This window comes from Argiope bruennichi, chromosome X2 (genome assembly GCF_947563725.1).
Source record: "Argiope bruennichi chromosome X2, qqArgBrue1.1, whole genome shotgun sequence".
NCBI lineage: Eukaryota > Metazoa > Arthropoda > Arachnida > Araneae > Araneidae > Argiope > Argiope bruennichi.
The window spans coordinates 76,194,692-76,219,446 of record NC_079163.1 but is presented as its reverse complement, the minus strand read 5'-3'; the positions used below and the strand labels follow the sequence as shown (position 1 = coordinate 76,219,446).

The window sequence follows — 24,755 nt, the reverse complement described above, 5'->3', positions numbered from 1 at the left end:
TGTGGGTGAAGCGCGTATGCCCTATACGGAGACGAGTCAATTTAACATCCATCTCACGTATGGGATGAACAGGCCAAGAAACAACGTCCGTTTTTATAAAATGTAGTTTATTTTGGATCTGCAGATCCCATGACATTTGCCAGTTTGAACAGATGTGGTGATAGATGGACCTTTTAATGTCGCAGAAGGGAATTCCCATGCTTAAAAAGTTCGTTGCAGATTTTGCGGCCAAGTCCGCCTTCTCATTCCCCAAGATGCCGACATGACTCGGTACCCAACAGAAAATAATATTTAACCCATCATTTTTTAAAAGTCGCAAGGTGAATAAAATTTTAATGGCAATCGGATGCATCCGATTGTGGTAATGCGATAGTGTATCCAGAGCACTCATGCTATCGGTGTAAATAATAAATTTACGCTGAGTAGAGGATGAAATTTTCTGAAGAGCGCAGAAAATTGCTACCAACTCGGCAGTAAAAACTGAGCAGCAATTATGCAGACGGTGGCTAAGTGTATCAGATGGAAGTATGATGCCGCAACCAGCATAACCATCCGATTTTGAGCCATCCGTGAAAATTGGCACAAAGGAGGAATACCGATAGCGATGATATAAAAATAGCTGTTGGAAAACAAAAGGAGCAGTTAATGATTTGTCGAATCCTGTGAAAGGATTCAAGTATGAAAATTGTGGGATATCCCAAGGAGGGAAACTAAGAAAGTCAACAGCTTTAACACGAACAGTATTAAGCTCCAAGTCATGCAGGAGCAATCTGGCTCTCTCACAAAATGGAAAAATGTGAGAGGGGCGGGCATTATACAGTCGACGGAGACCGACTGGCAAGGAATTATCGCTTAGGGGATGTTTGAGAACAGATTTAGTACGGAAATAAAATAAGGCAGACACTTTCTTTCGTCTTAAACAAAGTGGTAGTTGGTGACACATAACATATAAGCTTTCAACTGGAGACGTACGAAACGCACCAGAGCAAATGCGCAATGCAGAATGATGGACAGTATCCAGTCGCCGCAAAACAGATGAGCGGGAGGAACCATACAACATACATCCATAATCTATCCGGGAGAGAATTATTGCCTGATAAATACGGAGAAGGGAGGTTCGATCGGCCCCCCAAGATGTTTTTGAGAGAACTTTCAAAATATTCAATGATTTCTCACACTTCTTCCGCAAATATAATATATGGGGAAGGAAGGTGAGTTTCCGATCGAGAATCACTCCCAAGAACCGTACTTCGTTCACCACAGGAATCGGAATATTTTTAATTCGAATACAAGGATCCTGGTGAATGTTTCTTTTCCGACAGAAGTGAATGCAATTACTCTTCTCTGGGGAAATAGTGTGACCATTATTATCACACCAAGCTACCAATTTATTTACTGCGTTTTGCAGCTGTCGCTCTATTAGCGTCATGTTACTGCCTTGGCATGAGATCTGCAGATCATCAACATAAAGTGTTCCCTGAACAAATGAAGGCAACTGATTTAAAATTTGGCTTAGATGCACAATAAAAAGAGTAACACTGAGGACACTTCCTTGCGGAACTCCCTCAGCTTGAATAAAATTGTTAGAATAAAAGTTACCAACTCGAACACGAAAAGTACGTTGTGTTAAAAAGTTTTCTAAAAATATGGGCAAGTTACCCCTAAAACCTAAATTAAATAGTGTGGAAAGTATACCATAGCGCCAAGCCCGATCATACGCTTTCTCTATGTCGAAAAATATAGAAACAAGGTGGTTCCTCCTAACAAATGCGTTGCGAATTTGAGTTTCAAGTAATATGAGGTTGTCAAAAGTAGAACGACCTCTACGGAAACCACTTTGCAACGGGGAGATGCAGCCTTGTTTTTCCAATTCGAATATTAGACGAGCATTGACCATGCGCTCGAAGGTCTTACAAAGACAGTTTGTAAGAGCAATCGGTCTGTAGTTTAGAGGGACAGATGGTTCTTTGCCAGGTTTTAAGACAGGAATCACAATAGCTTCTCGCCATTGTGAAGGGTATTTCTGCTCAGTCCATATTCTGTTAAAAAGGAGTAACAGATTGGAAAGGGAAATTGTATTCAAATGGCGAAGCATGTTATACGTGATTCCATCTGGTCCAGGGCTGGTATCATGGACTTCAGACAGAGCCATCTCCAATTCATGCATCCGGAATTCACAGTTATATGGAATGGTTCTTCGAACTTTGAAGCGCAGAGGCAACTGTTCGGCTCGATTCTTAATTGCCAGAAACTGAGGGCTGTAAGAATCAATCGCGGAAACTTGTGCAAACGCTTGGCCGAGAAAGTTAGCAACATCTAATGGGTTCGAATACATCATATTACCGGTTTTTAAAACCGGGATAGAAGTTTCGTGATAGATCCCATTGGCGGATTTTACTTTTCTCCATAAAAGTTTACAGGAAGTGGATGATGTGATGGATGAAACAAAGTTTATCCAAGATTCTCTCTGGCTACGACGCCGAATGCGACGGGCAAGTGCTTTGGCTCTTTTAAAAGCGATAAAATTCTCAGTCGTAGGGTACCTTCTAAAAAGATTCCATAATTTTTTTTTGTTTCTTATGACTGTCGCGACAGGCTTCATTCCACCACGGTCTACGAAATTTTCTTAGCCGTGGGGTGGTTTTAGGAATGGTGGCGTTAGCGGCATTCATTATCGAATCAATGACATTTTGTACTGCTTTCGAAATGTCTACATTACTGACCATAGCCTCATTGATAACTGCTGTTTGGGAAAATGTATTCCAGTCTGCCCGCTGGAATAGAAATCGCGGAGGACAAAGAGTCGCACCGCCGCTATCAGCATGGGAGATTATTAAGGGAAAGTGATCGCTATTGTGCAGATCATCCCCAACAGCCAAATTCAACAACGGTAGCAATTCAGGAGAGCATATAGCCAGGTCAAGACAATGGAAGCTACGTGTGGGCGCATGGAAGTATGTTTTCTCGTCATTATTGAGCAGACAGAGACAGTTGTTAGCAATAAACTGTTCGATCTGCTGCCCACGAGAATTGGTAATTTCCGAGCCCCACAGAGTACTGTGTCCGTTGAAATCGCCAAATAAAATGAAAGGCAAAGGAAGTTGGTCCACTAAATTGTCAAGATCTCGTTGACAAATGACAATACTGGGCGGAAGATAAATACTGCAGACTGTGACCAGTGTTCGTGTTTGAACTTGTACAGCCACAGCCTGAAGAGGAGTATGCAAACTGAGAGGCGTGCTCGGATACAAATTAGATGTGAAGATACAGACACCACCAGAACCATGCGATCCAGTGTCTGCATCTTTCCGAACACAGCTATATCCGCGTAATTTGATTGGAATGTTGGGTGTCAAGAAGGTTTCTTGAGCACCGAAACAAACAGGATGAAAAATATTGAAAATGGACTTAATGTCATGAAGTTTGGACCGAAGGCCGCGACAATTCCAAGAAATGAAGGTACCCATTAAGAAAGCGGTTTTGAAGAAGCTTTAGAAGTATTTGTTTGAGTTGCTTCATACTCGCAACTCATCTGCAAGTCATCCTCATCATCAGAAGGGTGTAACTTAATATCAGGGCTATTTGGCATGCCGAATATGGACGTTAAGTCCTTATGGACATTACCTTGCGTCGCAAGCCCGAGAGCGACGGAATTTTTTAATGTTGACTTTTTCAATTTTTGAGGAACGTCTTGTAATGAAAGGCCGCGTTTTGCAAGTTTCAATGTCAGCGAATTTTTAGCTTTTTTCTTTGATTTCTTTTTTAAAACTGTAGGAGTTTCAGGGGTACTACTAATGGAGTTTTCAGTATCTGAAGTGGAAACTTTTTTGAGTTGCTTGGGTGTCGTGTTGTTTTTAGCACAGTTTGTGCAAGAACAGTTTGCACAAAATGACCTTTGTGCAACGGAAGCATATGTTATGCCAGGAGTAGGAGTTTGAGCTACAATCCTACGCCTAGCTTCAGGATAGGATAAATTTTCTTTGATTTTGAGAGTTATTATTTGTTTTTCAAGCTGCCATCGCGAGCAGGATCGAGAGTAGGACGTGTGATCGCCACCGCAGTTCACGCATTTTTCAGCTGCGGCACACTGCTGGCTATCGTGGCCTTTTTCTGCGCATCGGGCACAAGTGAGTGCACCACGGCAGTTTGTCTTTGAATGGCCAAAGCGCTGGCACTTGAAGCATCTGAGTGGGTTCGGGATATATGGTCTTACGGGTAGTTTGATGTAACCTGCATAGATATATTCTGGTAATTTTGGAGATTTAAATGTTAGGATGTGGTGTTTGGTTTCAATGATTTCTCCATCACGCCTGATGGTAATTCGGCGGACATGTACAACTCCTTGTGATTTTAACTCATTTGTTATATAATCAACAGAGAGATTCAAGATTTCCCCACAAGTGATTACTCCTTTAGAGGTATTTAAGGATGCATGGGGACTGACGCTGATTGGAATAGTTGCAAGGGCTTTCAATTTTTGTATGTTCTGGGCTTGCTTTCGAGAGTTGACCTCTACTAACAAGTCACCAGAACGCATCTTTTTAATTGATGTTACTTCGCCAACTGTTGCGGTGACGGCCTTCTGGACAAGAAATGGTGATACTGTTTCAAAGGTTTCATTATTATCAGAAACTCGTTTGATTATAAAAAAACTGTCGAAATGGTTCTCAAAATTTGAATTGATTGGTACGATGCGACGCCCACTGAAGGGACCACGTTTGGAGGAGCCCATACGATATGATAAGTGATTCGGGTCCGACGGCACCGCCCACCACGGAGCCCAACATGGGAAGGCAATTACCGGCTCTGGTCATTCCCAGCCTCGGCATCCACCCTAGTGCTAATCGGTACCTATACGCTGGGAGTTACCCCCGGGGACAGTGACCACCCTTAACGCCAAGCCCAAGGAGTAACCCCTTCGCTTGATCCCTAGCAAACTAACCACTTAGGTGGTTAGCGACCAGCCGATTGATGCACCGGGGACCACAATGCACCACCCGTCTTTCAAATGGGTCGCCACGCACGGCAAACACGTGGGGTTTTGGCTGTCCATGAGAAGCAAGAAGCAAACAGAGCGGCGACAGCTTCTCATGGAGAGCTCCCTCGCTTGCCGTCGAGGGAAAGAAAAAACAAAGCAGAAAGCAGAAGGCGAAGAGGAGTATAAACATAAAGGGAGTATAGATCCCTGGGTACCTCGGGATTGGGACACCCGTACTCACCTATAGTAGGTGAGCCCCTGAGGGGATCACTCGTAATCATAGCATTACGTGTGAAAGGGCCAATCAGCTTTATGAATTACTAGCCGCCTTTGGCGACCAGCCGGTTCGCCAGTATTACCGCTCGCTATAATTTTCAATTAACTATTTTAAGTAACTTGTCTCTTAATAGCTTCGCAAAGAAAACATTTTTAATCTTCAAATTTTGATACTCATACCAAACTTATACCGTTGTTTAGATCGTTTCGTTCAATCTTAATATATATAAATTACGTGTCACGTTGTTTGTCCGCGATGGACTCCTAAACTACTTAACCGATTTTAATCAAATTTGCACACCGTGTGTAGTTTGATCTAACTTAAAAGATAGGATAGCCCTTTTTTTGAATTTTTAATTAGAATTCTAATTATTAATTAAAAACTAACTTTCCCGCCAAAAAAATCTTTTCATTTTTCCCATCGCCAAATGAGAACGGCTTCAGTTTTTTTCCCAACAGTCATGAGGCTAGGCTTAAGATTTTTCGGCTGATTATTTGAAACGATTCTATTTATTTTCTTAATGTTTGATGCATTTAAAATTAAACATTGTTAATTAATCGATCTTTCAGATTCATTCTGAAGTACTTTTGAATTAAAATAAAACAGAATAAAGGAAATTAAAAATTTCTAATCTGCATAGCGTTACCCCAACTAGCGTAGAAAAACTCACGCATTTGCGTTCCGTAACTGGCGTTGAAAATTCACGCATGCGCATTGTATTATGATTGTTTACATTTCAACGGAAGCGGACTGGATTTAAATTATTTTTAGGTTCGTTGCATGTTTTTGTAATTAAATTGTATTTAAGTTAGTTATATATTTTTTGTATACGCTTATAGTTTTAAGTACATCGTTTTTTAAGTAGTTTTTTTAACCTGTTTTCAACCGATTATTTTAAACGATTCGTTTTATTTTCTTAATGTTTGATGCATTTAAAATTAAACATTGTTAATGAATCGTTCTGGTCATGATGAATCTGAGAATATTTTGTTGACAAATTCTTGAAATATTACATAAATTAGGAAAGATATTCTTTAGTGCCCATAAAGTTTAAACGCTCAGTGACTCTTTTCAGTAATCATATTACAAAAAAATACTTTGTTTCAGTAAAAAATATTATTATATTAATTGCAGATTAATCCTTTCCACTTTAATTTATAGTATAAATTCTACGGGAACTAACAGAAAATTAGAGAGATACATATTACGTTGTGACTGAAGGCATTTATAATATTATGAGTGAATTATATATTAAAATTTGAAGTTTTAAAATATTTTGATGAAGAAGCTATTAAAGTAGGAATTGCATAAAATATTTAATTATTAAAATTTTAACGAACATTAAGATGGGCGAACCAGCTGGTCGCCAAAGGCGGCTAGTTTACTATATATATTTTGCTAATTTGTTGTCATTTCCGGTAAAACTTCAACTTTAATTTAAAGTGGAAAATGATGAAATTGCAATTAATACAAAGATATTTTTTAATAAAACCAAGCGTATTTTATTTATCATCTTTATTCGTATTTATTTATTTATTATTATTATTATTGAATATGAGTATTGCAAACAGAATCGTTCGGAATTTAAGTCTTCTGTGAACTACAAAATAATTTCATAATTTATGTAATATCTCAAAGAATAATTCAACAAAAACTTCTCAAATTCAGCATAAAATTCTGTTTTTAGTTTTGCTTTCAAAAGGATTGAAATGAAATCAATAATAATATTTTGTTCCGGGCTATAAATATATTTCAAAAATTATGAAGTCTAAATTTAATGCAGTAAGGTATCATATTCTGAGAAATATTCTGGACACACCAAATTTTAAATAAATGAATGAATGTTTCTATTTTCCCCGATCAACTAAGACTTATTTATGAAGTTTTGAATGTTTAGAAAAACTCAACATTTTCATAATTTTAGGCCAATTAATCTTGAGAAACCTGCGGCCTGGTTGGCGTATTTTCTTTGAAACGATCGATGGAAAATCTAAAATTATCCTTTTTTTTTTTTTTTATTGAATAGTGATATTCAAATTTTCATTAATCAGTCAGTTTAAGTGATTGATTTAGTTGATTTGAAATTAACTTTTTTTATTTAAAAAAAATAGTGTTTCAAGAACATTTTGTTAATCGTGATTCTCACAGCAGAAGCTTTATGTAAAATCAAAAATTCGTTATTTATTAGAGCATTTATTGAATGAAGTTACATAAAATATAATCATTTTCCATTTAGACCATTTTAGCAGATCTGTGTCTTACTAAAGGTGTACAAATTAGCTGTGTGGCCTGATTTGAATGGATATTCTGTTCATATTAAACAAAACTTGCCTTAAATTAAACTGATTTATTGGATTAATAATATAGAGAGTGTAAAAGATCATAAAATAATTTTTCTTGAATTTATTTTTTAGAAAAAATAATATTTCATAGTTGTTTTATTTCCTACAGACACGTGACGAAAATCATATTTTTGCAGATTTCATTTCCAAAAAGATTTAATTTATTTTTATTTGGAGCTTTAATCAATGTGATGGCAACACTTTCAAAAAAGCTAATTTTTTCCCATGAATGCGAAACGTGCTCGTGCAGCTTAAATTTTATTTTTATTTTGTACGAAAAAAATTATTGAAAAATATAGTTAAAATATTTATTTAAAAATTCATTAAAAATAGAAATTTAATTTTAAGGTTAAAACATTGGTATCATTTAAAAGATAAATTTTTGATCTTTAACTTCATTTAAAAATATTTTTTGTGCGGTAATATTTTCGGAAGTTATAGCAGAAACACGCCAAAATTTCGCTTAATTTTTAAATAAATAAAATTCTAATTAAAAATTAGAAAAAATAACCCCCAGGTGCACATTCCCGGCCTCCAAGGTATATACGTGCCAAATTTGGTAGCTGTAGGTTGAATGGTCTGGCCTGTAGAGTGCCAACACACACACACACACACACACACACACACACACACACACACACACACACACACACACACACACACACACACACACACACACACACACACACACACACATTCTCTTATTTCGTGATCCAATTCCACTTTCTCTACTTAATTAATTCAAGCGAAGCGTTGTAAAATTGCCGAATCGGCTAAAAGCCTAACTTTCCCACACTCCGCGTGTAGGGCTAGAAAGCAAATTCTTTTTAAAACCTCCCTGTGTTGCCCCGGCCTTGTCGGCGCGTGTAGCGAAAATCCTTATCGAAATCTCATTACATATTAGCACTGTGAAGAAATATTTTCCCTATCAAAATCTTAGGTTATATAAGACCAGGGATAAAATGTTCAAGTGCTTTTTCCTCATTCCTTTCTGTGTACTCATCGCTTGTACATAATGCCTGCTTCTCCAAAATGAAATAAAACGACGTCACGAAATCAAAAGTCTTTTCGCACGCACGCACGCACGCACGCACGCACACACACACACACACACACACACACACACACACACACACACACACACACACACACACACACACACACACACACACACATTGAGCTTTATTATAAGTATAGATGTAGTGTGAAGAACGTTGAGAATCAATATAATTGACAGTGACATGGTCCAAAAAATTAGAAAATAGTAACTATCACGCAAGTCATTTCAAGTCGAAAGTTAAAAGTACATAGTGCCAGATCCAGCAAGTTGAAAGTTTTGCTTCGTTGATGGAAGTAAGTGTCATCTACATTGTTAAGTAGACAAAAAGAATGAGATATATGAACTCAATTTGGCATCCTCAAGAATTTGCGTTCTCGCAGCTCCACACTGGACTATGGCCTTTAAAATCGTCAATGAAGATAAAGGGAGTAGGCAATTAAGTTACTAATCAACCAAACTCCCTTTCATCGATATCAATACTGGGTGACGAAAAGGACGAAAACCATTATTAGGTTGTGAAGCATAACAACAAATGCAAATATATATGATAGGGGAGAATAGAGGAAGGTGTGTCACCGGAAACGAAAAGAGCAACTCCTCTAGAGGCTCGGTCCGATTCATTATCTTTTCTAACAAGGGTATGCCCATACCTCTGGCATTTAAAACACCGAAGAGGGTCGGGAATACGCTGATCTTTAAATATAGTTGTTCATTCGCTTCTGTTAATAAGTAATAAGATTTTAACTTCTTAACGTTCTGTATTTCACCCATAGCTAGTGTAAGAAGTTTCTAATGTGAAGAGCATTTGCCGCATGATCATGTAACTTGTAGAGAAATTGGCTAAACAGACAAAAGATCCAATATGGTATTGGATATGATTTCGCCACGGAGCTCAACCAGGAATCACATCCACCGGCTTTGGACATTCCCAGTCACAGCGCTTACCATGGTGCTAGTTGGAATTCATACGCTCGTAGTCACACCCAGGGGCAGTGACTATAATTAACTCCAAGTCCAAGAATATGACTCTTTCGTATCATCCCTAACAGACTAGCCACTTTGGTAGCTATTACCAGCCAAATGATACACCGGAGACCACCCATCTACTGGGACGCCACGCATGACCAACACGTATGTGGGGGCGAGGAGTGGGTTGGCTGTCCATGAGAAGCAAAAAGCAAATAGAGTGGCAACAACTTCTCACATAGAGCTTCCTTGCTTGCCATCGAGGGATGGAAGAAAACAGTAGACAGCAGAAAGCGTAGATAAGAATAAACTTTAAGAGAGGAAGGAGCCTTGGGGACCAAGGGATTTGGACACTCATACCCACCTAAAGAAGGTCCCTGAGGAAGAAAAGGTCAAGAAATCAAGTACATGAGAAATTTGGCGGCAAAACTCAAAGTACATTTTTTTAAAAATTGAAGAGTAATTTAATTCTAAAAAATCATATAAAAATGAATTTTCATGCATCAGATTGCCCTGTCTTTATAATCTAAATATCAGCGCCATACACAGCAAATTTCGCTTCAACTACTTTTATTCTTAAACTGATTAAATAAAATAAATGTCTGATAACAATATTTTCATTATTCTATCATCCTTACTAATGGGGTAAATGAAAAAAAAAATCTTTTTTTTTTTCTTTTTTATTCTACATTTTTCTCACATATCAAAAAATCTTTTTTTTTCTTTCATTCCAAAAAATGAAACTTATGAAACAAAGTAGAGTATTTGTTTTATACGCTTTGATTATAATTTTACATAGAATTTTATATTTATCCACCATTATAAGAGTGTTATTTTTTCAATAGACATAACAATTTCTTTTATATCCAAGACGTTGAACTTGCATCAGATCAGATAGTTAAAAAACATAGACTGTCTTAAAGTATTAACATCTGTATTACAATTTTTTAAGGAAGGAGGTATATGGTAAATTGTAATGCTGTAAATTAAAGAAATATTTTACATATTCCTGAGTACTAACAGAAATTCGACAGAGAATTTTTGAACAGCATGAAAATGCTGAAAATATATTATTTTATTTCAATTAGGAAAGTAAAAGTATGATGCAATAAACATTTAAAATAGCTTAGTAGCTCAATGCTTAATTAGGAAAGCAAGAATCCAATTAATTTGAATTCATATAAATATTATAAAAAAGCATATAGACTTGAAAAAAGGATCTACTTTAGCAAGGAATTTTAATGTTTCATGTTTTCTCCATTAATTCATATTCTAAATTCTCAGCTGAAAAATTAAATAAAACGTATTTAAAAAGAAAGCAGTACTTATTATTAACAGATAACTTATTATGCCAATTCATAGTCTGATTAGAGACTTTTTTCTTATATTGAATTTTTATTACAGACATTGAAATCGATAATTTATTACCAGTAATCAATAAGAAGCCATAAAAAATAAATAAATATGAATACTTTAGCAAAACTTGAAACACTGAGCTGAACGCAAATATCCTCAACTTTTCATAAACTATAAAATAAACTGAACGCCTTCTATTCTATTCTAATTAAATAAAAAATGTTCTAAGATTAAAATAATCTGAATAGGTCAGAAAAATACTCATAATCATGTTAATTTTTAATACTTTTAAAAAAAAGAGAGAAAGCAACAAAAACTTTTCAGCAAATATATCATATATTAATTTCAAATCCTTACTTTGCTTCTAATGCAAGAGCGCAAATTGCTGCAGCAATTGGAGCAGATGCTGAAGTTCCAGTATGACTTTTAGTACAAAGTTTTGAAGCATCTGGTGTTTGACCACTTTGAAGTTCAGTGAAATATGAATAATCAACATCAACAGTAATCTTAAAAGAAAATTGCATAAACAACATCAGCAACAAATCAGATACAAAAACGTAAATTTTCTCTATTTTATATAAATGCACTGTGAATAGAAATAATTTCAAATATAAACTAAAATTAGCTGATATTAAGTAAGAAGAAAAAAAAAGTGAAATCATTAATCAAACTATTCAAAAAAATTGTCTCGTTTACTGAATGAAACAATTCTTTTGTTCATTAAAAATAATTTTTTTGCTCAAATTTTGTGGAAAATTTATTGAACATTCAAGTATATGAAAATGATTACACAATTATCATGGCTATCATTTCGTTGTTTTAAATTTTATTTTTATTTTTCGATACATAATTCTTACTACATCCTCCAATATATTTATATTATCTCTTCTATTCTTTTCATAGAATGATAAGTTCACATTCCATATTGCAGGGTGGTTATAATTAAGTTCCACTTTGAAACGGTTATAAAAAGAAAACTACTGGACCAAATATTAACAAACTTGGTAATAGTTTAAAGGAGGTCATGGGAATTTCTTTTCCGCCAAAAAAAAAAAAAAAAAAAGGTTAAAAAAACTTATCAACAGAGGCGAAACAGCGATGCATGCAATATTGTCAAACAAAATAGGACATGAAGACATCGGTTTAAAATGTGTTTAATCGTTTCTGAAACGTGTTACAAAGCATGTTCAATGTGAGGTCCACCATTTTCTAAAAGCAAGTGAAATCGCATTACTGCCTTCTCAACAGTAGCTCTTAGCATATCAGAAGGAAAGTTACGTACATGTCGGTGTATCGATCTTTCAATTCCGCCAAATTATTTAGATTATCACCACAAACAGTATTTTTGAGATAACACACACTGAACATGCTTTGTAACACGTTTCAGAAACGATTAAACACATTTCAAACTGGTGTCTGCTTGTCCTATTTTGCTAAATAATATTGCATGCAACGCCATTTTCCCCCTGGTGGTAAGATTTTTTTTTTTTTTTTTTTTGCAAAAAAGAAATTCTCATGATCTCCTTGAAACTATTACCAAGTTTGATAACATTTGGTCCAGTAGTTTTCTTTTTATGACCATTTCAAAGTGGAACTTTAATTATAACCACCCTGTACATGCAGGATGATCCAAAAGCGTTAAAATATTCTTTAGTTTCTATTTTTAACCTCTAGACAATAAATAGATATTGTAAATTGCAAAAGCGTTCAAAATAAGGTGGAAAATTATTTATGTTATTACCCTGCAAAGAACTTTCAAAAAGTCACTTTTAAATTTTTACATGATCCCACTAAACAAATTTGGTGTATCAGAAAATTTTTCATTCTGGTGCAATAGCATATTATAAAAAAACTGCATATATATACCTACAAAACCGACCAAGTCATGCTTACTTGAAAATATCGACTAGAATATTAAATTAGAGAATTGAAAACAAAATCGATAGGACAAAGACTTTTGATTTGTCTAGATTTATATCTTATTACCTTGCAATACAACATATTGTATATCTCCACATTATTACTGTGCGGCATCCTGAATGCTGTTAAATATATCGGATAGATCATAACAATATTGTAGATAATTTTGTGCTGTTAAGTAATGCAGTTTCGAATTTTCTGAATTTTCACATTAAGACATGAGTTGTTTTTTTTAATTTATTTATTTACTGTGCATTGAGCAAACTTCCTGTATTGACAGTTATAAAATAAATTGTTTTAGTTGAGTGAAATAATTATTTTCTGCTTTAAAATTACTTTCGGTATTTTCGCAAACTTCGCATATAAGAACTTTAATTAAGCTTTTGGTTTCTAATTATTTTGCTTACATTTTTTTAAAGATAATTTACTGTTTATGATGGAATCATTCGCGTTTTTTTTAAATTTTATTTTCACATTCCCGTAAATCGACTGACACAATTGCTTTGATGGCCATAAACAGCTTAATGTCTTAAAATCATCATCGACTCAGTACTTCTAATAAATTTGTGCGAATAAATTTCGAAGTTAGTCGAATAAATTGTGAATTCCATGAGTTCTTGAGAGAAGAAAAAAAAAGCCTCTAATGCCTTTGTGAAAAACAGCTACTGACTGACATTATTTTAATTAATTCTTGTACTGTTCTCAGTGTCTTTAGTTTATCCGAACGTTTCGTATTATGTCTAAAATCGCCTTTGGGGAGCTTTCGATACAAAAATTGTAAATATTTCTTTTAAAAATTACTTACTGCCCATTATGTATTTCCTGTTTAAATTATGTAACTTTTTGGCCTTTATTTGGTACCTGTTCTTTTATACTTTTAAATAAATGCTCTTGGAGGATTTTACATTTTTTAACTTTAAGTGAACAGTTTATAGTTTTTGCAATTTTATGTAATCAATTGCCACTCTTATTTTGAGAGATACATGTATGGAATATGTTTTCGTCCTTGATTTCACCACTGGCTCACTATGAGCTTTACATCAAATCGGGTAGACTGGGGCAATGTCAGTGTTAAAAATTAATATATATATATATATATGTATGTAATGATATTTTAAACTTTAAATTTAAACCAAATTAATTTCCAAAGCTTTATCTTAATTTAGCCCATAGTAATTTCATTCTCTTATTTCTTGATCCAATTCCACTTTCGGTTTAATTAATTCAACTGAAGCTGTGTAAAAAGTACTGCGCCATCAGACTACATATCGAGTGAAAGTGATACTTCCGTTGCCCTTCTCAAAGGTCAACACGTATATTGAATTGGCGCGTGGCCGGAAATCCCATGCTATATAAGACTAGTGATCATTTGTTTCGGTCCTTTTTTCTTACTTCTGCTTTCGTGCCGAGCTGCGTCTTCATGTAAATAATCATGTTTGCCTCCCGAAAGAGAATAAAACGAAATTAAAGATACAAAGTCTCTTCACTGCTTGTCCAACCTGCCTTCTGCTTAAACCAAAATAATGTTATACACACACATATTATACATACATTTTAATCAATAACATATTTAATCAGATTTATTTAAATTTTTAGCACATCAAATTTTATTTCAACAAGTTATTTAATATCTATTTATAACAATGTTTAGTTAGCATTATTAGAGTTAAGGTTAAAAGAGCATAGTTCGCAATCTGAAACAGATTTAAGAAATTCGAGTTTTCGAGTTTAGTAAGTTACACTAACGTCCCGTTTGGAAACAAGACTAAGACTGTTTTGAGACGGACTTTATAATTCTAAGCTCCGGTCAGATAATATCCGAGTTGTCAACTTCTCAAAAAATATCTGCGCAACACCAAAAGGAGGAAGTTCGGCCCATATACATGACTGATATTTCATAGATTCGGGTTTCAAGCTGTAAGCAGTACCACCCCGTAGCCGCTATTTTATCATTAGGCCACCACGGCCTAGAAATTCTTTTCAACTTTCCCAGAAAATGTTAACACAAGATTATTCAGCGGAAAATATAAAAGTTTCCATGCTATAAGTTAAAAATCTGAAAAGATAACATTTTTTTTCCTACTCAAAACTATTATTCAAATTGTAAACAATGCCAAGGATGTTAATGCCACAGATCTACACTTGTTAAGGATACTTGCAGTTACGTTTGCCATATGATTATGAAATCACATGAATTAACTCCTTTTAGTTTTATCTTACATATTTATAACAAAATTGTTATGAAGATAAATTAAACTTGAGACGATTCATGCTTAGTCACATTTGCAATATTCTATCAAAAGAAACTTTTTAACAAGGGGAAAACGTTTTAAAGTTAATGAATTACCTGTCAATATGTGTAAGAGTAACCCAATGGATCTACGAGAATGCAGCCATACAACAATTTATGAAGTTATGATGGCGTGTAACATTTAAAGGTGATTCAAAGCCCTGTGGTAGATATTAGTTTTCTTTTTAATAGATACTTTGTACAGAAGAACGCTTGCTTACAGAGGACCGAAGATTTAGAACCAACAAAGAGCATTCTTAGAATTTTTTTTTTTTTTTTTCCATACAACACAATTCCAAAGAAAGTTTATTTCTATTATGGAATGAAACTATAAATGAAAAATCTCTCGGTCCAGTCATTTATAAAAGCATTTTTACAACTGAAAACATATTCAACAAATTTTAGATTGTCTTTAAACTTTTTTGGGATAATCTGTATATCAATAAATTTTGTTATAATTATTCGGATAATAATAATTCGAAGTTCATTAAAATAAAAGTGCTTAATTCAGACAATGAGCATGGCCAAATTATCAGATATACAATTGATCTGTGGTCCCACAACTTATTAGGCCTTGGGATTTTTATGCATTAATTTTAAAGTAACATAATTTTGTACTTTCGTTTAATTTATAAGATTTATGTATCAATAATTAAGTATCGTTTAATTATTATTTTCATGTATTTAAATTCATTTTAAAACATAATTCATTAGTCTAATCTCGTTTTACAGTTGGCCGATTGACTCATAAGTCAATTGCACGGACAAAGTTTTTATTCGAGAAATTAAATTGTACTTAAAACGCTTTGTAATTTCTTTTATAATTTTTTAAAAATTACTTTTATATTTATAATTTTTACAAATGAAATATTGAACATTAAGATATCCATATTACATATGAGAAATTTTTAATGAATAAATAGTTAAAAAATAAATTTAAATTCAGGAATTTTATTTTATAAAGAATTTTTAGAAAAATATTAAACGTATAATATTAATTTCATTACTAAAAATAAATAACCTCGCAATCTGCATGGAAAAAGCAATATATTTTTAAGATAAATTATATAAAAGCTTTTATTACATATCCAATTTTTCTAAAAAGTATGCAATGCGATTAAGAACAAAATGGAACTTACAATATTCTGATCTCTGTTGGATGTACCACTGCTATAGGTTGTAGCTAAAGTTGATGAGCACTGCTCTAAATACCATGGCATTAATCCACTCTGAGTAGCACTGCTTATAGATATTGTATAAATTGAATTTGTGTACCCATCGCAATTACAGTTGTCATTATGTCTTCCTCCATTTCCTGATGCCCACACAAATATCGATCCAAGGCCACCTCGTCCCTGCATTCAATGAGAAATTTCTATAATGTACATTTAATAAAAGCATTTGAAATGAAAAATCATAATTTTATGATTATTAATCATAACTGATTTGAAAGAAAACTCCAATTACACAATGAAAAGTTAATTATTCTATCTTTAAATGAAATTTTCAAAATAAAAATAACACGAATCATAAAACAGTAAACTGTAGACTTACAAATTTTTAAAGGTAAATTAGCATAATATCTTAATAACCAGAAAAGTAAATTGTAATAAATTAAAATCTATATATCAAGATTAATATTAGAGAATAAGTTAAAATCCATAAACACAGATGCATGAAATGGAGAAAAAATGCAGAAACTTTTGATATAAATACAGAATTTTTCGTAATCAATAAAAGTATTGTAAGAATTGGGTGGACTGAGATGGATTCTACTTATGTGAATTATGGTCCCTCAAGAAATGAGTTAGATTTCAAAGGAATGCTTCTGCTATTCTCTTCAATCTGATAGTTGAGGAATTTAGGAAGAATAGATGTATATAAGAATGAAAACAATGCCACTTCATCCTTTGAAATCTTCGTTAGTCCTAGATTTAAATTATTATATTCAATTAAAACATAAATCTCTTTCTTTTAAAAGTTAATTATATAAAAATTTTAAAGTCAAAAAATTCAGAAGAAACACAATCTGATCAATTTTCTAAACCAAGAAATATCATAATCTATTGTATTTGGTTAAATAGCAAGATTAATTTTCTGATGACACAAAGACTTTAAACTTTTCAACATATTAGTCTAGGCCATGGTTCATCAAGAAAATGAATAGCTAAATCTCTTCCAAACAAATGAATTTTTAAAATTATATGTCATAACATAGTTGTTAATTCAAGAAATTTTAAGGGAAAAAAAGTTATAATATTATAAGTTTTTTGTACACAAAATTTACATTTTTTAAAAAAAGTAAATTCAACTTTAACTTAACTTCTTTTTAAATAACTTCCAACTTTTTAAAAAAAATTTACATTTCTTTTAAAGTAAGTTTCAGTATCTGGTTTTAATGAGAAAAACTGGAACATACATACACAAAAAAAGAATATATAAAATAAATTTAGAACCAAATTTTTCTGGAAAATTGTGATCAACAAGTAATTCTAAATACTTTTTAAAAAGTAATAAGCATTAAGTTTGGAAACATAATTTTTCTTTCTTAAATTTCTTTTTAAAATTCTTAAAATTAACTTTTTTTTGTCTAAAATTTCTTTTTAAAAAATTACATAAACCATGTCAACATTACTTAAAGGGAGAACCCCCGCCCCGCTAAATCACCTTTCTTACTATTTCTGTGCTAAACAATTTCACTTACGCACACACAAAAAAGCAGCTGACACTGAAAATGTGAACAATTGCCTAAAATTTCATTTATTTACATACTATATTAAAAGCTCGATCATAGACATAGAAAAATTCCATTTTACGAATTCTTTTAGCTATGGGGTAATTTCGCTTTTCGCATCCATATCAGTTTGCTGTTATGGAAACAGAGAAATCAAGTACTCAAAAATTCTGAATTTTTTTTTCTTTTAATAAAACTTTACTAATTTTTATTTTAAATACTTTTTACCAAGTTTAGCATGGCAATGAAGAGTTTTAACTGTGTATGAGATTGGAACTACTCATTATTGACACTGGCCACCAGATTCAAGTACAACCTGTCTTTTGAGTCTAATTTGAGAATGAATGAACACAGAAGATTTAGAGGAAATGTGTACAAAGCAGATTAGAAACTAAATTACTATACAAACTAATCCTTTAATGAATGCAAAATAGAAATTTTCTTAAACATAAGCATTTTTTACAAAAAAAAAAAAAAAAATGAATTACTGTCAGAGAACTTCATTCTTAGAAAAAACAGTACATCATAGTTTTGTGTGGGAAAATGTCGCGGAAACACTACAAGAATGGGTTCTAATAAGGAACCTATCCATCCCTAGATGCAATGCATTTTCGGCATCGACTTTTCATGCTGAGAATTAAATTATGGAACACCGAAATCGGAAGCGAAAACAGACATAAAGAATTCTTCTTCCAGCTTATCAAATAACTTTGGAGGAAGACAAAGTAGCAAACGGTGTCTCAAGTCCCAAAGATTCTCTGTCGGATTCAAAGCTCGGGATAGAGCTGACCATTCCATTCGTTTGATACCGATCCGATCTCACAATAGTCCTCAATAAACCGAGCTCGGTACGGTCGTGCATTGTCTTACATCAGAAGAAAATCATTACCAACAGCAGCATATGGATGGACATATGGATTGAAAATCTCGTCTCGATATCTAACACCGTTTCAAAGTTCGCCCTTGGAACACATTCCAAGAACCAGGAATGAACACCGAGAGATCGCTGATCAAACCACTTTTCCACCACGTCTGCTTTCAACAATGATGGATTGGTTATATCTGGTGCGTTTTCTCTCCAGATCATCTGACGACCTGAATCACTCTCTCATATGAACCATGACTCGTCTGTGAAGCGTACAGACTGGTCCAGGAGACGTGTTCTTTTGTCTAACGTAAGCGGGAAGCTCTGTTCCTGACTTCAAGGGAAGACACACAAGTGGTCGTCTTTCATACAGACCAGTAAATGAAGGCCTCTTCGCATTGAAGTAGCGGAGAACCTTGTCCATGTTGGCACAAAATGATCTGCGATGAGCTGATACACAGTGTGTTTCTTTTCCTACAGGCCGAAAGAGCTAAACAACGGTCTCCCGCAGGTGCAGTAACTCGTGGTCGGCCTGACACATGTCTTCTGGACAAAGAATAATGGGATTGAAAGTGATCCTATAGTCGTTTGACCACACTACGCGGCACATTGAGACGTCTAGCAGTATCAGCTTATGACAACTTTATTTCCATCCATCCAACCGACCACTACCTTCATGAATTGGACAAACGATTTCATCTAGACATTGCTAGACTTTCCTGGGTATTGTCAACGAAACTGCTAATAATAAGTGAAGATTACAACAATCATGCACAAAACTTACACATGAAATTACGTCAGATTTTTGCACATTTTCTTCGACTATTCAGTTCTTCGAAATATTCAGTTCTTTAAAATAAAAGTGGTAGCTATTGTTTGTGTAAGTTTTCTTAAAGTTTGCAATTATCGTGCATATAATTGCAAGATAATTAACACTACAAATAAGCAAATTGCAATATGGATGTTTTGTCTTTTAAATACATGAAAATAAAAGGTCGCTTTATCAAAAAGAAAAAAACGTCGGGGAAAAAAAACCTGAAAAAAAAATGGAAGAAAGATTTATTTGAGACTTCTCAACTCATCTCAACAATAAACAAGCTATTTTATAGAACATGAGGATATATTTTCTTATTTATTTGTGAAAACCCTCTGTAAAATCTTTTCACAGAGCACTCTCACCTTAAAATAGTACAGACTCGGTAAATTACTGGAAGATTTGGTAAAGATGGGAATGTAATGAAAGCTATGGACTGTATTTTCCAGTTGTGGTGCTGTATTTTCGAGATTTCAGAAGGATGTCAAAAGTTCTCATAATGTAAGCGGCAAAATCATATGCCCCTTCTTATTCGTTGGCAGAGGTCATGCTGCTTTGGAAATTCTTTCATCTGTTCTAAACATATCCACAATGGATAAGTGCATGCACAATTTATCTAAAGAAAACAAAGTGATAAAAAGTAAAATGTTGGATATATCACGACAAGCAGCTCTAGAAGCACATAAAGGTTCATTTTTCTCAGGAAGATAAAAAGGCTATTGACATTGGTGTCTCGTAAATGGCACTTGGCAGAAACGACAGTACACTTCTAACTTAGGATCAGGCAATATCGCCAACATCATTAGTGGTCTGGTCCTTGATTTTGAAATTTTTCCAATATACTGTCAGAACTGTGTGAAGCACAAGGTGAGACAGTGGACGAGACACGAGACATTTGCAGTTAACAGTGCAGAATTCCAGATATGGCGACAAAGACATATCGGCGAATGTGAAAAAATTTTGATGGATCATTTAGAGCCACGGAAATGTATATGTTAATCAGTTGCCATATGTTTCCATGTTGAGTGATGGGGACTCGAAAGCTCCCCCCCCTTTTTTTTTGACAGAAAAGAGTGTTTGTGATTCAAATGTAAAAAAATAGTGCTTGAAGCCCGTTGCGAAAAGGTTCAGCATATTCTTACAGAACAAAGTTTAAGAGATGAGAGTAAAAAATATTATTCTTGGTGGATGAACACAGAGAAGCCTGAATAAAAAAACAAACTTAAAGCTGCAAAATTTTATACGAAGGCCATGTTCCAAATACTCAGTAGTGTAAGCTAATTTATTGCAATTACCTGCAACTGATGAAAAGCCTACTCACGGAAAATGTTCTGACGGAGAAACATCTTGGTGTTTTTACAAACTCCAGGATTGCATAGTTTCTTAAAGACTCGCATTTCTCTGGTAGTTAAAAAAAAATTGTCTATCATTGATATGTTAAACTTGACAGAGGCGAAAATTAAAGACTATACAACTGCATCTAGTAGAAATGTTCGAAAGAGATGCTTTTCTTAAAACGGAGGCAAGAAGTAGTAGGTACAGATGCCATAGGAAAAAAATTATTAGGACATGCAGTTTTTAAAAACGAAAGTCGATCCAAGTCCAAATGAAAGTTATTTTTTTGTTACGAATGGCTGAAAAATGAGATAAACATCAAAATTCACAAAAGAGGAAAAGAATGTACTGTATCATATTATATATATATATATAGTACTTGTGGTTTTAAAATTTTTGAAGCAAACAATTATGGATGATTTCTGTTAATTTGAGGGTATAAGAGTTTAGAATTTATGCAAAATACTTGTATCCTAAAGTCACTCTAAATACTGCAGTAAAATATATGCCTACTTTATTATTATTTAATTGTGTTTTATTATTATGTTACTACATTTGTGTTTTATACTGGAACTTCACTTACATGAAATATTCAGTTATAAAATAACTTCTTATTCCCTGACGAAATCCTCATTATGTATTAGCCTATCCATTATAGCATTATGTATCCACTTATTTTAATAATCTTATCTTCTTATCCTTTCATCTTTGTATAAGTGAGGTTTCACTGTATTAGGGATCTTATATATTAAATGTATGTTAAATCACTAACTTTTTTTTTCCAAAAAATTGAATTATAGGAAAAGACATTTCTCTCCCCCCCCAAGAATAAAAAAAATTTCTTAGATGCAGAAATTCAAAATGTCCCAGACAGTAAAATTTTCATCCAATTACTCCCACATTTTCCTAAAATATCCCTCTTATATATAATATAAGAATCTTATATAAAAAAAATAATTGCATGAAAGAAGAAATTTATATTTCTAATTGAAGGAAATCAAAAAATTCATAAAATTTCATGAATCAGTACATTGTTTGCCCATATTTGGTAAACTATCTTATTAAACAATATTTAAATATTAGACATTAAAATATTTAAAATCAAGTGAAATATGCAGTTCAGTAAAAATTGTCACCTTGCACAACGTTTTGAAATCTAGTTAATTTTAACCTTTTAATTTTTTTTTAAAACCACTCATTTTTCAATACAAAAATTTTATATGTGGTTTTAATTATAACATAAACACATAAAAATCTAAACAAGTAGGTAAAGAATTGCGAAAAAAAATTTAATGTCCATTGTGCCTTAATAAAAGACATCCCATTTGCAACAGATATGAATTAATTTCAATAAAAAGTAATGAATGCCAAGTGCTCTTGCTTATGGAAAATGAAATTTTAACTGCATAAAGAAAAAAAATCTGTCTAAATTCTTGTAAAAAATAATAATAATAATACAAGTGTGAGACAAAAATTACCTTAGTGATTCCCTCAATGAAAGCAGTTTTTGCTAACTTTCCAGGACCATCGACTGTTTTTCCATCATCTTCTGGACCCCAGGAAGCACTGTAAATGTGAATATGGTCTGGATTAAGACTTAGAGCTGTTGCTTCAATATTATCAGTAACAGATCCATCCAACATCCGTACACCTATATATAAAAGCATACTTAAATTATAGCAGTCTTTATTAATTTCAAAACACACATGCAGACAAAAACACTGTTGTACATATTAATCAGTAATAATAAAAACGTAATATTTTTAAGTAGTAAACATGCGTAATATTTTTTATGCAGATATTTATAAATTTTTTATATAAAAATTAACAATTTCAATAAAAAAATTTTTTTATTACAAACCCTTCTTCAGTGAAATGGAATAATTAAAATTGATGCTGATGTAGATACTGTAATATTATAGTCCGCCAAAAAAAGAATCAGGACACTGCTCGTTATTTCGAAACTAGTTAGTGCATAATAAAATTGTAAATGTCTGTCGCTATATAAATATCTTTTAAGTACATAAAATATTTCTTTGTGTAATGGGTCATCTCGATATTTAGATTTACTCAAACTCAATTTTTATTCATATAACAATATGCTATTTCAGATACACATCTAAATTCTATAGATTAAAAATAGCTCGAATACATGTAACATTTTGTAATTTTGAGCTGATGAGTTATAAGCAATTTAGAATTTCAGCTTCTAAAGTTAAATGAGAATTCTCTTTTTTCAATATATTTCAAAATATAATTAATTTGATAATAATTCTTTTGATTCCTTAAAATACTCAATAAAAATGGGAAAATCATGTATTTAAAAATATGTAACATTATTTTATAGTATTAACAAAGTTTTGAATAGAAACTCACAAAAAATTTGTATCAATCAAAGGTGCAAGACCTGAAACATCACTGTTCCAAATTTTATCCGTTTTCGTTAAATAATAACAAGATAATTATAATTCTGTCAAATAATAAGATATATAGCAATAATCAAATGCTTTCAGAACAACATGCTTTTTGCTTCGTTGGGGGTATCTGCACTTTACAAAAAGGATTTTCTGACAAGAACAAAAGATTGCTAAAACAGAACGGAAAACAAAGTATGTTCTTCCATGATTCTTTACATAAAGAAACTTTGAAAGACAAAAGATTAAAAACGCTTTGAAGTATGAAAAGGAAAATGATTTAAAATGATTTCGAGTATCCTTTGGTGGAAATTTTAACGTACAAAATCAACAGCATTATGTCATTTTTGCTTCAATTGCAAAAGAACGTTTCCGAAAGTAAACACCTCTTATTATTATTATTTTGCTGTTCCAAAAACTTTTTAATTTAAAACTCTTTTATTAATATTAAACTTGCCTAGAATTTTTGTTTATTTTAAACAATGAGTCATGGAATTTTTATTTTTTGTAATTAACTATGTAAATAAAAGTAAGCCTTTAAAAATTCTCATTTCGTCATGTTTCATCGCTGATATGTAAACTTAAAAAAAAAAAGCATTACATTTTTTTAGAGAATGAGGGCACATAGTAAATGTAAAGTATTAACAGAGTGACTTATTTGCTATGTTTGCATTTATAGAAAATGTCCCCGAATCCTTTTTCTCGCATACCAAAGTTTATTTTGAGCCGATTTGGCTACAATTTTTTTATTTCAGGATTTCTCATTATGCTGAATCATTTAAAAGACGAAAAATTGGGAGTGGTAATTTAAAAAATTGCTTATGCAAATATAAATATGTAAATGGCTCCTTAACAAATGAGTTTAAATATTTTTAAAGAAGGTATATTTCCAAAATGAACGATACTTTTTCTTTGAATTTTATTTTTATAGAATACCAGCGATCTAATACTTTATTGACGGACTGCACATTAGTGAAGTGATGATAGTAGAGTCCTATATCTAACAACATCTGTCAAATAGAGTGCTATGAAAAATTTCCACTATGGTCTCCATTAATGTCAGCAACTAATTAACACTTTCAACACTTTTCAAAAAAGTAAAAGTATTCTTCAGATATGTATTAGAAAGTTCAGCCTATCTAAACTGGCATAAGAGACAAATTTTAGTTCACAGAAACCTGTAATTGGAAGTATCTGAAAGACGAGATATCTCGTCGGTAGCGTTGAATGTATTAAAGCAATGAAAGAACCGCATTATGTTTCACTACACTTGGCAGCTTTAAGCACCCGCTGTCTTTGTTAAGGTGTGGGTGGTCAATATCTTGTAACTTAGTGTTGTTTCATTGCCAATAATTTAGTTTCCGTAGTTACTTACTGCCATAGCAAGAAAACATTATATGAAGG

The 24,755-nt window shown here is 32.9% G+C and overlaps 1 protein-coding gene across 2 annotated transcripts in view; it reads right to left on the bottom strand.

The window, feature by feature from the left end:
- Positions 1–24,755, bottom strand: part of LOC129960095 (furin-1-like) — a 74,008-nt gene that overhangs the window by 37,382 nt on the left and 11,871 nt on the right. For both annotated transcript variants that reach the window (XM_056073202.1, XM_056073204.1), the window contains exons 7-9: positions 22,416–22,588; positions 16,329–16,544; positions 11,337–11,485 (exon numbers count right to left, since the gene is read on the bottom strand). In XM_056073202.1, the coding sequence (XP_055929177.1) occupies positions 11,337–11,485; positions 16,329–16,544; positions 22,416–22,588 (538 nt within the window). The remainder of the gene's footprint in view (positions 1–11,336; positions 11,486–16,328; positions 16,545–22,415; positions 22,589–24,755) is intronic.